The sequence below is a fragment of the Saccostrea cucullata genome, unplaced genomic scaffold (genome assembly GCF_032062105.1).
Source record: "Saccostrea cucullata isolate Sc308-1 unplaced genomic scaffold, CSIRO_AGI_Scuc_v1 ctg1005, whole genome shotgun sequence".
In the NCBI taxonomy this organism is placed as follows: domain Eukaryota; kingdom Metazoa; phylum Mollusca; class Bivalvia; order Ostreida; family Ostreidae; genus Saccostrea; species Saccostrea cuccullata.
The window spans coordinates 99,647-112,213 of record NW_026927867.1 but is presented as its reverse complement, the minus strand read 5'-3'; the positions used below and the strand labels follow the sequence as shown (position 1 = coordinate 112,213).

The 12,567-nt window shown below is 32.5% G+C and overlaps 1 protein-coding gene and 1 long non-coding RNA gene across 2 annotated transcripts; both read right to left on the bottom strand.

The window, feature by feature from the left end:
• Nucleotides 1-5,122: 5,122 nt before the first annotated feature.
• Nucleotides 5,123-6,656, bottom strand: LOC134275688 (uncharacterized). The gene is made up of 4 exons (XR_009993880.1): nt 6,456-6,656; nt 5,859-5,919; nt 5,455-5,528; nt 5,123-5,239 (listed from the first exon to the last, which is right to left on the bottom strand). It is a non-coding gene; the product is annotated as an uncharacterized LOC134275688 (long non-coding RNA).
• A 1,802-nt stretch (nt 6,657-8,458) lies between these two features.
• Nucleotides 8,459-9,920, bottom strand: LOC134275687 (uncharacterized). The gene is made up of 3 exons (XM_062757949.1): nt 9,057-9,920; nt 8,803-8,955; nt 8,459-8,699 (listed from the first exon to the last, which is right to left on the bottom strand). Exons 1-3 carry the CDS (start codon nt 9,310-9,312, stop codon nt 8,686-8,688), a joined length of 423 nt encoding a protein of 140 aa, XP_062613933.1. The 5' UTR covers nt 9,313-9,920; the 3' UTR covers nt 8,459-8,685.
• Nucleotides 9,921-12,567: the final 2,647 nt, after the last annotated feature.

Below are 12,567 nucleotides of genomic sequence, written 5' to 3'. Positions count from 1 at the left end.
ATAGCCTCCATCAATAATCAATTCGATAACCATACCCCTCTGTCACTAATGTACATACACTTGTGTACAAATATTTTTTTCGCATACAAGATTATATCATCATGGCTTTCTTTCAAACCTTCAACTCCTGTGGGATTTAAGGTAAGGTTTGCGTCTCCCTCCAACTTTTATTTTTTTTAATATGCACACATGCCATATATCAATTTATTCAGGGAGATTAGCTTCATCATTTAATATGATTTTCAAAGATATTGCCCGTCCCATTTTTTTAGTAAAAGACGCCAAATTTAACGTATTTCATATTTCACCTCGAATATTATTTTCATTGAAAAAATTGATTTATTTTATTAATTATCAAACTTTTATAATTAAAATGACCTGAATTAGTATAATTCATGCTTCTATTATTTAAACTATTAATTTTCCATTATCAAAAATGTGAAAATTTGGGTAAAAAAGATTTTTCAATTTTCCTTGATAAAGTGAAACCGTTGCCATGGCAACAAAAATATAAAAATCAACGTTTTACATATCTACCGATTCCATCAAATTCCATGAAGTTATGAATTTGATCATTTTAAATAATTTGAACCAAAAAAATATGTATGTCCCCAATATTATTTCCATGGAAACAGGGGCTATATTATGGGTTCGGAACACAAAAATCAGGCTTTTTCTACACTTATAAAGACAACATTGATATCACCTTGTCATGGTGAATGTTAAAGACTAAATGTATTTTTGATATTGTTTTTAAGCAAAACTTGGCCAAAAATATTCAAAATAAAACTCCTCCTGTGCTACAAGATGGTCTAAAAATTTATTCCATGGAAGAAATCTAGTATTTATGGCAATCTTTACATCTGAATATTCTGATGAAATTGTCCATGAATTATACTGCAACACTTTAGAAGTACATGTATATGTTTATAAACATACTTCAGAACATGTTGCAACTAACCCAATTAAAAGCCTCTGAATTTGATCTTATGCTGATTTAGTTATTCCAACATGTAGTAATTTCTAGACATCTTCGTAGCAAAATATCTCTATTCAGTTATGTCTCGTGACTATCATTATACATGTATGCCATCTTTTGAGTGAAATGTTGTAAGCATTGCATCCATGAAGCTGCTGTTTTTATAATTAAATGATTTCTTTACTTCGAAGAGTAGAAATGCTATCTTGAAAGTAATGTTTGTTTGCCCTCTCTTGACTCAGGGTAAAATTATTGGGTCGGTAGGTGAGAAAATCTTCAACAACATTTCTTTACGGGGAATAAGAGGAATAAAAAGAACAAGAGGCCCATGGGCCACATCGCTCACCTGAGTAACTTGGGTGATGCAGATCTTTTTAAAAGATTTGTTCTATATATATTTCTATGTAAAACTTGGATTCCCCATTGTGGCCCCACCCTACGCGAGGGTCATGATTTTAACAATTTAATATCTACACTACTCAAGGATGCTTCCACATAAGTTTCAGCTTTCCTGGCCTAGTGGTTCTTGAAAAGAAGATTTTAAAAGATTTGTTCAATAAATCTCTATGTAAAACTTGGATTCCCTATTGTGGCCCCGCCCTACCCCCGGGGGTCATGATTTTAACAATTTAATATCTACACTACCCAAGGATGCTCCCACATAAGTTTCAGCTTTCCTGGCCCAGTGGTTCTTAAGAAGAAGATTTTTAAAGATCTATTCTATATATTTCTAGGTTAAAATTGGATTCCCTATTGTGGCCCCGCCCTACCCCCGCGGGTCATGATTTTTACAATTTAATATCTACACTACCCAAGGATGCTTCCACATAAGTTTCAGCTTTCCTGGCCCAGTGGTTCTTGAGAAGAAGATTTTTAAAAGATTTGTTCTATATATTTCTATGTAAAATTTGGATTCCCTATTGTGGCCCCGGCCTAACCCCGGGGGTCATGATTTTAACAATTTAATATCTACACTACCCACGGATGCTTCCACATAAGTTTCAGCTTTCCACCCAGTGGTTCTTCAGAAGAAGATTTTTAAAGATTTGTTCTATGTATTTCTATGTAAAACTTGGATTCCCTATTGTGGCCCCGCCCTAACCCCGGGGGTCATGATTTTAACAATTTAATATCTACACTACCCCAGGATGCTTCCACATAAATTTCAGCTTTTCTGGCCCAGTGGTTCTTGAGAAGAAGATTTTTTAATGACCCCACCCTATTTTCGTATTTTCTTGATTATCTCCCCTTGGAAGGGGTCTTGGTCCTTGATTTTAACAATTTAAATTCCCCTTTAAACGGACACCAGGTGATCAGAAAAGCTCACTTGAGCTTTCAGCTCAGGTGAGCTAAAAAATACGGCCCTGCATTAAAAAAAAATTTCAGTCTGGTCATTTTAGTCAGTCGGTCTGGAGAGGCCGACAACCAAACATATCTTAAAGATGGCCTATTTCTACACTTCATGGACATTAGCTCAATCATTGGATTAGGTAGTCTGAGAATCTAAATTGAAATATCAGACAGAACAAAATAAAGATGAATTCTAAGTGACATCAATTCATACTTTAATGAGTTGACAGAGTACTTCTGATTTCAGAGAAAAGGCAAATTCTGCAAAATGGCATAACACTGTCATAAATATTTGTCAAGAACAGGGAAAAAGAAACAATGTTACAGTGATAGATATATCTCCTTGATATCCATGAAATAATAATTTAAATATAACAATTTTTTCTCCTTTTTAAAATCAAAATACAGAAAAAAATTAAAAGATTATAAATGTAAACAATTTTAAAATAAACTACATGTATTTGTGAAAGATTTTAATTTTAGTTGATTACTAAACTGGTCTTATCATTCCTACTAAATTAACTACCTTTCAATTTCCAAGTGTCATATTTTAAACTGTTAAATGTTCACTGCAGCTTTATTTACAAAACTCATCAGTTTTCAGAAATACTTATTTGAGCATATTAGGTCCTGGTAAGAACAAAATTTAATGAATAAAAATATTAAATTTAATTGTTCGTGTATTAATTTCCTTGCAATTTTACAAAATAACCCTTTTAAGAAACTTGTTACTTGTAAGTGTAGACAAAAGCAACCTTCAATTAATACCTTAATGTATACATTTATTTTACTGAAAACAAATTCAAAGATGGACAAACAGAGCATGCACTGCAATCATCACATACACATACATGTATTTTCTAAATATATTGAAAACAGCATGTATATACTACCAGGTAGATAAGGATGCTGTTAAACATTAAATTTTTTTCTATAATCTATAGACATATAAAAAATATGCATTGGGTACAACAAATCATCATTTCTTTTCCAAATCTCCATTGACTTTGCCATGTCTGGTTCAACATCTTAGCTTGATCCATCCAACTTTCTTTAATATTCTTGAGCTGATATGGGATGACCTCTACTTTGATTGATGGCACAAATATTTTAAGGAAACACTGAAGTACTTTTTTTTTGTTCTTATCTATTTCAATTAATGACCCAATTGATCTGAAATCATATGTGTTCATTTTTACAATAACATTTAAGGAATTGCATTTTTGGAATAGCATAAGGAATTGGACTGAATTTCATTCACTCAATGAAATGAAATTTCCAATATAATCAATGAAGAATCAATATGAAATTATTGTACAATTTATAAATGTAGATTGAATTAGTGAAATGCAAATGCTTGATCAAGAAAATTAATGTTCTTGTCATGCACAATTTGTATTAATTAAAAAATGAGATATTAATTAAAATCAAACCTCATTTAAAAGGTAACTTGAACAATTGAATACCTGTTCCAATAATGTTACAAATATTAGGCCTAAAAAGCAAGGATTTTTTTCATAATTTCTTGAATGAATGCATTTTTATTTTTTGGCAATGTTGGGATATTAGCCACATCCTGACATCCTTGTACCGTTTATTCGTCGTTTTTAAATCTGTAGTCAGAAGATCATTCATAACTTTCAGTAAAATGAATAGTTAAATAATTACCTGATGAAAATACTATCAACAATCAAACTGTCAACATCATCATTGGACATGGTCAAATGCACCGTGACTTTTCTTCCCTGTTCGGACTGCATAAAGCATAATACTTTACAGGATACTCTCAGGTCTTTTCTTTTTTCCTTCCCATTCTCACTTAAAATTTTAGTGTAGTGGTGAAGCGAGAAACACACAACAGCACAATGCGTCGATAACTTTCTTCTGGTCGGAATGGCCTACAACTTGCCACATTCCGTATCGAAAATAAACAAGTCCTCCTTTATTGGTTCATCCACATGCATCACGCTAATCTCAAAGGCTTTTAAGATTCCTATGCTTTAATTTGTTATAAGACTTTCTCCTGAAAACGTCCTTTGTTTTTAGTCCTAACAATAAGTGACAACAAACATCAAGTATGACAGAGGAAATTCGTTACCGAGATGCTTAGCATCGCTGGTTTAAAGTCGCCTGTTTCAAACGCTTTGGTGATTCGCAAGAGTTATCTCCCTGTTAACGCAAACCTTACCTTAAGTCATACGTTTTAAGAACTAAGACTTAGCGGAAAACATACAAATTCCTGTATTTGTTAAAGGGACTACCATTTTATTCCAAAAGAGGGGGAGGGGTTATATCTAAAAAAATGTTGAAAATAAATGTCCCAAACAGAATAAAAAATTTTTGATCTGCCCCAGACCAGTGTTCTCCCTCCTATAATTTTTTTTAGCTTGTCAGACAATTTTCAGTAAGGATGAAAATAAATAATCTGTCCTTCATCTTATTGGAAATAAATATTAGTAGACCTGTCCTTCATTGACATGAACATGAAAAGAAATGAAAAAAATAATGACTTGGGAAAACTTGCCAACCCCCATCCCCTCTTCCTTTCAGAATTAAATAGTGCTCCTCTTTCTTGTTTTGAATTAATAAGGGGAGCCTTTAATCTCCTTTTTAGCTACTTTTATCAAGAAAAACAAATTAACACAATGAACATGCTAGAAAAAAATCTTGCTGGACATTGACAGCCTGGCACCACACAAATATATGCAAGTGAAGATTATCAAATCTTAATAGTCTTTTCAACACCTGTTCAGTTAAGTACATGTATATGAAAAACTTAAAAGTGAAATCATTTTCATGAAGAAATTTTATTTCATAAACAGCTTTTCAAATTAAGATAGACTGTACAAGGAATGCTGGGCAGCTGCAAATTTTTTCCATCACTTCATGTTCTTGTGGATGAAATCAATTCTGAAAATACATGTATGAGAAATTCAGGACATATATGTAGTAATTATAAACCATTATTGAGAGTAAACTGGTGGTTAAAATTGAATTGAATTCAGATCAATGCATCGAAACATGCATTGTATGCATAATTAAATGTTTGCAATTCTACTGTTATATTTTATTGTTTGCCAGGAATATTGCATGGTAAATTGGTTTATAGCTAATATGGAGAATACCATTTTCCTTACATGATGGATTAACTTGCTGCCTGATCATGAATGATTCCATTGGTCGTATTCTTTAGAAATAGCTGCAACACATTATATGTGCTATTGCTAGGAGATTACTAAATAAAATACAATTGTCATTGTAAAATAAAATGAATTTACAGTTGACAAAACAATTCATGATATATTGTATAATGTAGTGAATTTATCAAATTCATATAAAAGTTAAATGGAAACAGTTGTATTACAAAACTTTTCTGGGAAATTAAAACCTCTGACATTAACGAGAACAAATGATTAGAATATGAAAAAAACATTCTTTTATCTTTACCAAAATGAAAAATAAATATGGGCCTAATCATGCACGCATGCATGGTTTAAAAAAATCTGAAATGCTTTATAAGGGTACATACCCTGTGGAGAAATGGATGCATTTTGTATTTATTTATACTTCAAGCCTGGATCTCTTGACTGCTACAATAATAAAAATATTATATGAGTAAAAAAATAATTATGTATAAATTACAGAAATTAATTGACTTAAAAATTGACATGAAATCAAACTAAAAAAAAATAAATATTTTATTCCCCATTAATTAAGAAATTCTAAAAATTTAAAACCATAGATCTAAAGTGGAGGTTCTTTGTTTTCATCATAATGATACAAATGATATTTTCTTTACATTATGTAACATGTATGCCAAAAAGACAACAACATTACATGTTCAGTAAATCATTGTCAACACATTGATTGCAGCAATGATATTTCACATGTTGTCTCAAAGAAAATAAGCCAGTACAATTAGATTTTTAAATTTCTAGTAAAACAAAGTGATCAACTTTATGTGGGCTGTTTGAAGAGGGGGGGGGGGCACACACTACACTGCATTAGTTTTTCATTGACTGTGATAATACATCTAAATAAACACATACACACTCGCAATCGTTTTTTCTTCGATTTTAACAAAAGCATTTCTACATAATGCACATACATGACTGTGCATACATACCTGGGCTGAATGCACTGCAGTGATGGATCTAGGGAGCTGGCGGATATCGTCTCACTCTTCCATTATTTTCTGTAATAATGTCCTCATATTCTCGTAATAGGGATAAGCAATGCCTTGTCTCTTATCTTATCCCTATTTTCTTTAAAGAATGTCTGATTATTGCAATTAAATCCACTGCATATCTCAGCTGATGTCGTCACGTTTTTAGATGTAAACAACATTCCGTGTCATCGAGTGCAAGCGCTTGGCTGAAGCTGAATGCAGCCAAACGGCACATTAGAAAGAGAATTATTTTAAAAACATGCCATTCTATAGAGGAGAAAATCACTAATATTTATTAATTTAAACATGGAAATATTGCCGTTTGTTAAAAGTTCTTGCAAACATCGGTAAATAGTTATTTTGAGCTCTATTTCCTTATAAGGATCAATCAGGGCGGAGCAACTGTCATAACGTCAGACCTCATTATAGCCTCATTACCATATTTTTTCCATGGGTTGCCTTTACCGTACTGCGGAAGAAAGAAATCCGGACCGCTTTGAAATGCGTCCGGTCTGTCGGGTATACTAGGGTGAAGTGCGATTTACATAACGCAGCACAGTTAAGGTTACAAATGGAAATATCGACGATTTTTTGAAATAAAAAATACATACTTTGCTAGGATGGGCGAATCTTTCTAGGAATTCAATGATATAAAAAATGTAATGTGGTTTGAATCTACATGTTGGGAACATTTAGATTTTTTTATTTAGACTTGTCATGTAATGTCGACGTCACATGACTTTGGCAATTATACTTGCAGTTTGGAGGCCATCTATAAATTTTTATATTGCAAGGGCATAACCAAGCTAAAAATTTTAGTTTATTTTATAATCCTTTTCAACACTATATGTAGTTTGTAAAAAGTTCTGCGAATCTGTATTCCCCTTTTTAATTGGTAAAATTTAATTTAGTGGATGGCATGTTGAATATTTTGCTGTTCAACTACAATACATGTAAATATAGCTATAATTAATTTATTTGAAAGATTTCAAGAGGTTCACAGCACTTTTCAAATATCTTAATGCTTCTTGCGTTAATTTGTAAAATTTTGACAAGATACATTGAGGCTATGCCCTTGCAATAAATCGATTTATAAGGGCCCTTCCATTACTTTTTCAATGAATCTGCATACAAACACGACAGTAAACATTTATTGCATGATAGTGAGGGAAATATGAAGATTTCTTCACCCATGAAAAATCATATTCCCCGAGGGCAACGCCCGAGGGGAATATGATTTTTCATGGGTGAAGAAATCTTCATATTTCCCGAACATTCATGCAATAAATTGTTTATTATACCGAATCAAGCATTGCATCAAATTAATATGAATAAAAATGATGATCAAATATGACATATTTAATAAATTTATTTAACACACTCAATTTTAACAACTGTTCAAGTAAGAACTGAGAAACAGCATAAAACATGTACCATTTCCTACTCTCTCTGAAAAAAATCCATTCTGCTTTGTATCACAGACAAGAAAAACTTAACAATTTTAATAACAGACAAAAATTTGGCTAACTGAAAAATATCACAATTTCACAACAACAAAAAAAATTAACTGCTTTGTATCACAGATAATAAAAAATTAACAAATGTAATAACAGACAAAATTTAGCAAATTAATTCCAGAAATATCATAATTTAAATATAATATCTAACTTCTTTGTTTAATATAACGTAAAAAATATGTAATTATAACATTTTAAACACAAAACAAGTATTATAAATGTTTTTAGACTGGAAAAAAACTATATTCAGTCTTGTAACAATAGATAAAGCAATGAAATTCAACATGTTAAATCAGTCTCATCAAAAAGTTCATTACTTGTGATAATTTATGTTTATTTGGACTCGGCAATTTCCCGAGAAATTTGGTCTAAACCATCCAGGTCCACTACTAGACACATCCAGCTGATTTTGGGACACAGGCTTCCTTTGATCAATTTCTCGACATTCGACTGAAGATTATCGAGAGGATCAAGTTCAAAGTCCTCTGCAAAAACACTGGCTAGATCACTAAGATTTTCCGTGACTGTTTCTGGGATTACGTTTTCCTGTGTTGTATGTTGGTGTCCGAGGGCTGCACTAAGGGTTTCTGATATTTCCCTCTTCTTTCCGTCACTTATAAAGTGGGAGTATGATTTGAGTGAGGTCTCAGACTTATGGCCGGAAACTTTCATTATATGTCGCCCACTGATACCAGCCACATCTAATACTGTGATACTTGTCGCACGGACAGAATGGTTCCTATAAATTTTGGAAAGTTTTCCCACATTTGAGATATCAGACATAAAACTGGCCAAGGAATTTTTCCCTACAGATGCGTTTACATACCATACATCCGCATCAGGGTCGAATGAATCTCGGGGTCTCTGCCATAGATCACTCTTATTGGGATTTAACTTGGATAAATACTTTTGAAATGAAAACACAGGGCAGTTCTTGTTTCCTGGAAATATTGAGAATAAAAATGCAATAATACATGTGTATTCTGTAAAAAACCAGAGACCTCTAATTATACATAATTGTTTAAACAGCTAATTATTTTACCTGGTAACTCGTATATTCGCCCATCTGTTACACTCCCTGCTGCATCTGCTCTGTGATTCTTATCCAACTCGTCAATGGACTGATACACATACTGTCTACCAACGTCATCTCTGGCTATCTTGAATGTGTCTTTAGTCATGGACCTCAAATTTTCTCTGCCTCTTCTGCATAGGTACAGAGTTATTTTAAACCAAAATTTTCTCTGTAATCCATCTGAAGTATTGGTATCAAATACTGGGGTGTCGACGCTGTACATTTTCTGGAGATCTTTCTCAGATATTGCCGGGAGGGTGGTGATCAATTCCCCAAAGCCCTTTTCTTTTCAAATCTGTAGAAACTGCTTTAAATATTCCGTTACTTTCATTGAATTCTGAGTCTTTCACAATGTCGATGTTTCTTTTCTCTTTCAAAAAACGTTTTAACCCATACCGATTGTTCTGTAATGCACTTTTCTTGAAAAGCTCTCTTGACGTTTTTCTTGCACCGACATAAAAGGATTTCAACGCTTTGTTTCAGTCTTCTACGAGAAAATCCTCAAAATCCGTTGTCAAATCAGGGCATTCTGCCAAAACGTCACGGAGACATTTTACTGCCACTTTTTTAGCTTTTTTGTGTTGATAGCGTCCTTTTCGTTCATTAATAATGCGTAATCCTCACTGACAGGCTGGTGAAACCTTGCCATGTTTGTTATCATCGGATTTATTCGGAACTTTTCGGTTTTGTTCATTTAACCGGAAACGAAAGTGAAACAAGAGATATCCGAAGAGGTGGAACACGACGTTTTGCTGCAGGGAAAACACGACGGTCATGTGACCTTCTCAGCCAATCAGATTTTATTTTAGTAGTGTTTATTTAAATGAGGTATAATAATATCGCTTGTCTGATAAATGCACGTACAGTTTATGAATAAAATACTAAAATAAACATTGCATCCAAGTAAATGGCTTTTTATTTTACCCAAAATAATATTTTATTTGAGAACAAAAGACATTTCTCATTGTACAAAATGTGACTTGATCAGCCTCTGACTGTGTAAAAACTGTGTAAAAACTGCGTCATTTTTTGAGAAATGACGTCACAATGATAAGTGCATTGCGATCGATTCATTGTTTATATACTGTTGTGTGGGATTTATCAAACGACAAAACTGCATGTAATAGTAAGTTTGTATGTAATATACAGCTATCCAACTGTTTGAAATAGCAAATAATTTCATTTTGTAGTATTTTGAAGACCTTTTATTATGTGTTACGTCAATGTAATCATTTCCAAATAAGGCCCCGCCTCCTTACTGTAATTTTAACAGTTGAACGAATTTAATTATGCTTATTTATTACGACAATCAGTAAATCGTACATTTTTTCATTCTCTCAAAATGGCGTAACTTTACTTAGTAAGGAATAATGAAAGAAAAATCAAAAAGTAGGGATATTTAAACATATGAATTGTGATCAATTATAAATTTTGAAATATTTAAGAACTTATTATCGGGAAAAAATAATTATAGTCTGTCCCACCAAGTTACTGTAAGCACTTTTCGCATAAAATCTCAAAATATATAAATACCTTGGCTTTCAACCCAGTTCCGATCGATAGATTTTTTTTCCAACCTTCCGCCGTTTATCCGAACCCTCGAGGTCAACCAGTGTATACACACGGCGGCAAATTCAAAGTCTACGGAGATTTAACATTGTCAAAATGGCCACCCACCACTTCGGAAGGGGATCATCCATTGTTCGTAATTTTCCGTACGTCGTCGTCAGTAAGGAAATGACGTCGAACACGTTCGGGAGTGCTCTATGGTTATCGACGTCCGAAAAACCTATAACGCCCGAGACTTCCAAGTATATATTTATACTACAAGAAATATTACTTCTTCAACATGTTCAACAAACTTTCATACCCAGACTGAGACCCAAGGGACCAAAGATTCATAAAAGGGTTAGTCACTGCATAAAGGCAAATAGGTATGACTCAATTCATACATAACATTTCGATAGAATAATCGAGGCTAGGCTACTGCAAATTTAGCTCAAGTAAAATTAGTTTTATAATTTATAGCCAACACGTAACATTAGAGATCAATCAAAGTAATATCACTAGGATTAAGATTTTTAAAAATTATAATTGGTGCCTTACCTTAACGTTTCACCTTAGTTTTCCTTATAAATCCAACTCCTTTACGTTTGTTAAAAAACTATAACACACGGTCAAAATAAGCCATATTATCGTTTCTATGTCACAGTATGTGAACAAGTGATGTCCTCACATGCACATGCCACAGTATTTCTTGACTTTGATATACTTCCAACTCTTTGAACACATAAATCCTTCGTTGATATTTTATTTTTAATCTCGGTGCAAAACAACGTTTGTTGTCTGCATCAATTAAACTACGTCACCAATGAATTTTGACCTTGCCCTTCCAAACCTTCCTGTAATGTATCGGTGTTAGGTAAATTCAGACCCAGGATATACATTTTTGTTTACCTTAAATATAACAGAATTATACCAAAATTTAAAATATTCCTATACACATAAAATTAAAATACATAACGCAAGTGTGAAGGATTATGATTTTTTTTAGAATATATTATATTTTTTTTCCTTTCTCTATTTCAATAAAACAATTTAACAGAAAGCCTTTTAATTTTTATGAGTTTTCAGAACAAAAATTTTCATTGCAGGAATCTGAATAGCTGCCTGGTGCAACTACAAGATAGAAAAGCACAAACATGTACATTATACATATTAAGCCATAAGTACCTGCAGATACATATATATTGAAGGTATGAAATAATGCAGAGTTTGATTTTTGAGTCCCAGCAATTTTTTTTTCCTTTTGTATTTGTAAACTTTCAGAGTAAGTTTATTCATTGACAGTTCCCTAGTACGCAAACATGCATATATGCCTATATCATATACCTAGTAGTGTATCAGCTCTGATACAGATGTTTTGGACTAGGTGAGACAGTGTCTTGTAAGGCCAAAAAAATAATTATCTTGTTTCTTGCTTCCAGCCTGAAATAAAATTGGGTAGGTAGGCAGGAAAATTATTTTATTTTTTAATTTCTTTTTATTTTCGATATGAACTAATACAAAACCAAATTAAACATGTCATAGACCAATATTTTCATTACAAATTAAATTTTGTCTTTTGATGCATGACTCAAGTAGTATGTTATGAAAGTCCATATTTAAAACATATACTCGGTAGTATCATAAAATACTACGAAAGACGAATAGGGCCACATAAAAAAATATTTTTATCTCGTAATTACGAGAAAAGATCTCGATATAACAAGAAAAGATCTCGTTATTACGAGTTAATTATCTCGTTGTTACGAGAAAATATCTCATAATTACGAGATAAAAATATTTTTTTATGTGGCCCTATTCGTCTTTTGTAAAATACCACTTGAATATACATTATTTTTTTTCAGTTTTAGAACATGGAACATGAAATTACAGAAATTCAAGATTTTTTCCAAACCTAAAAAACTGTAGGGTC

Bases quoted from the DNA above. Each gene is read 5' to 3' on its own strand.
- LOC134275687 (XM_062757949.1), bottom strand. From the start codon at position 9,312: ATGTACAGCGTCGACACCCCAGTATTTGATACCAATACTTCAGATGGA. The intron at 8,956-9,056 runs GTAAAATAATTA...CAATATTTCCAG, and splicing joins GCGAATATACGAGTTACCAG to GAAACAAGAACTGCCCTGTG.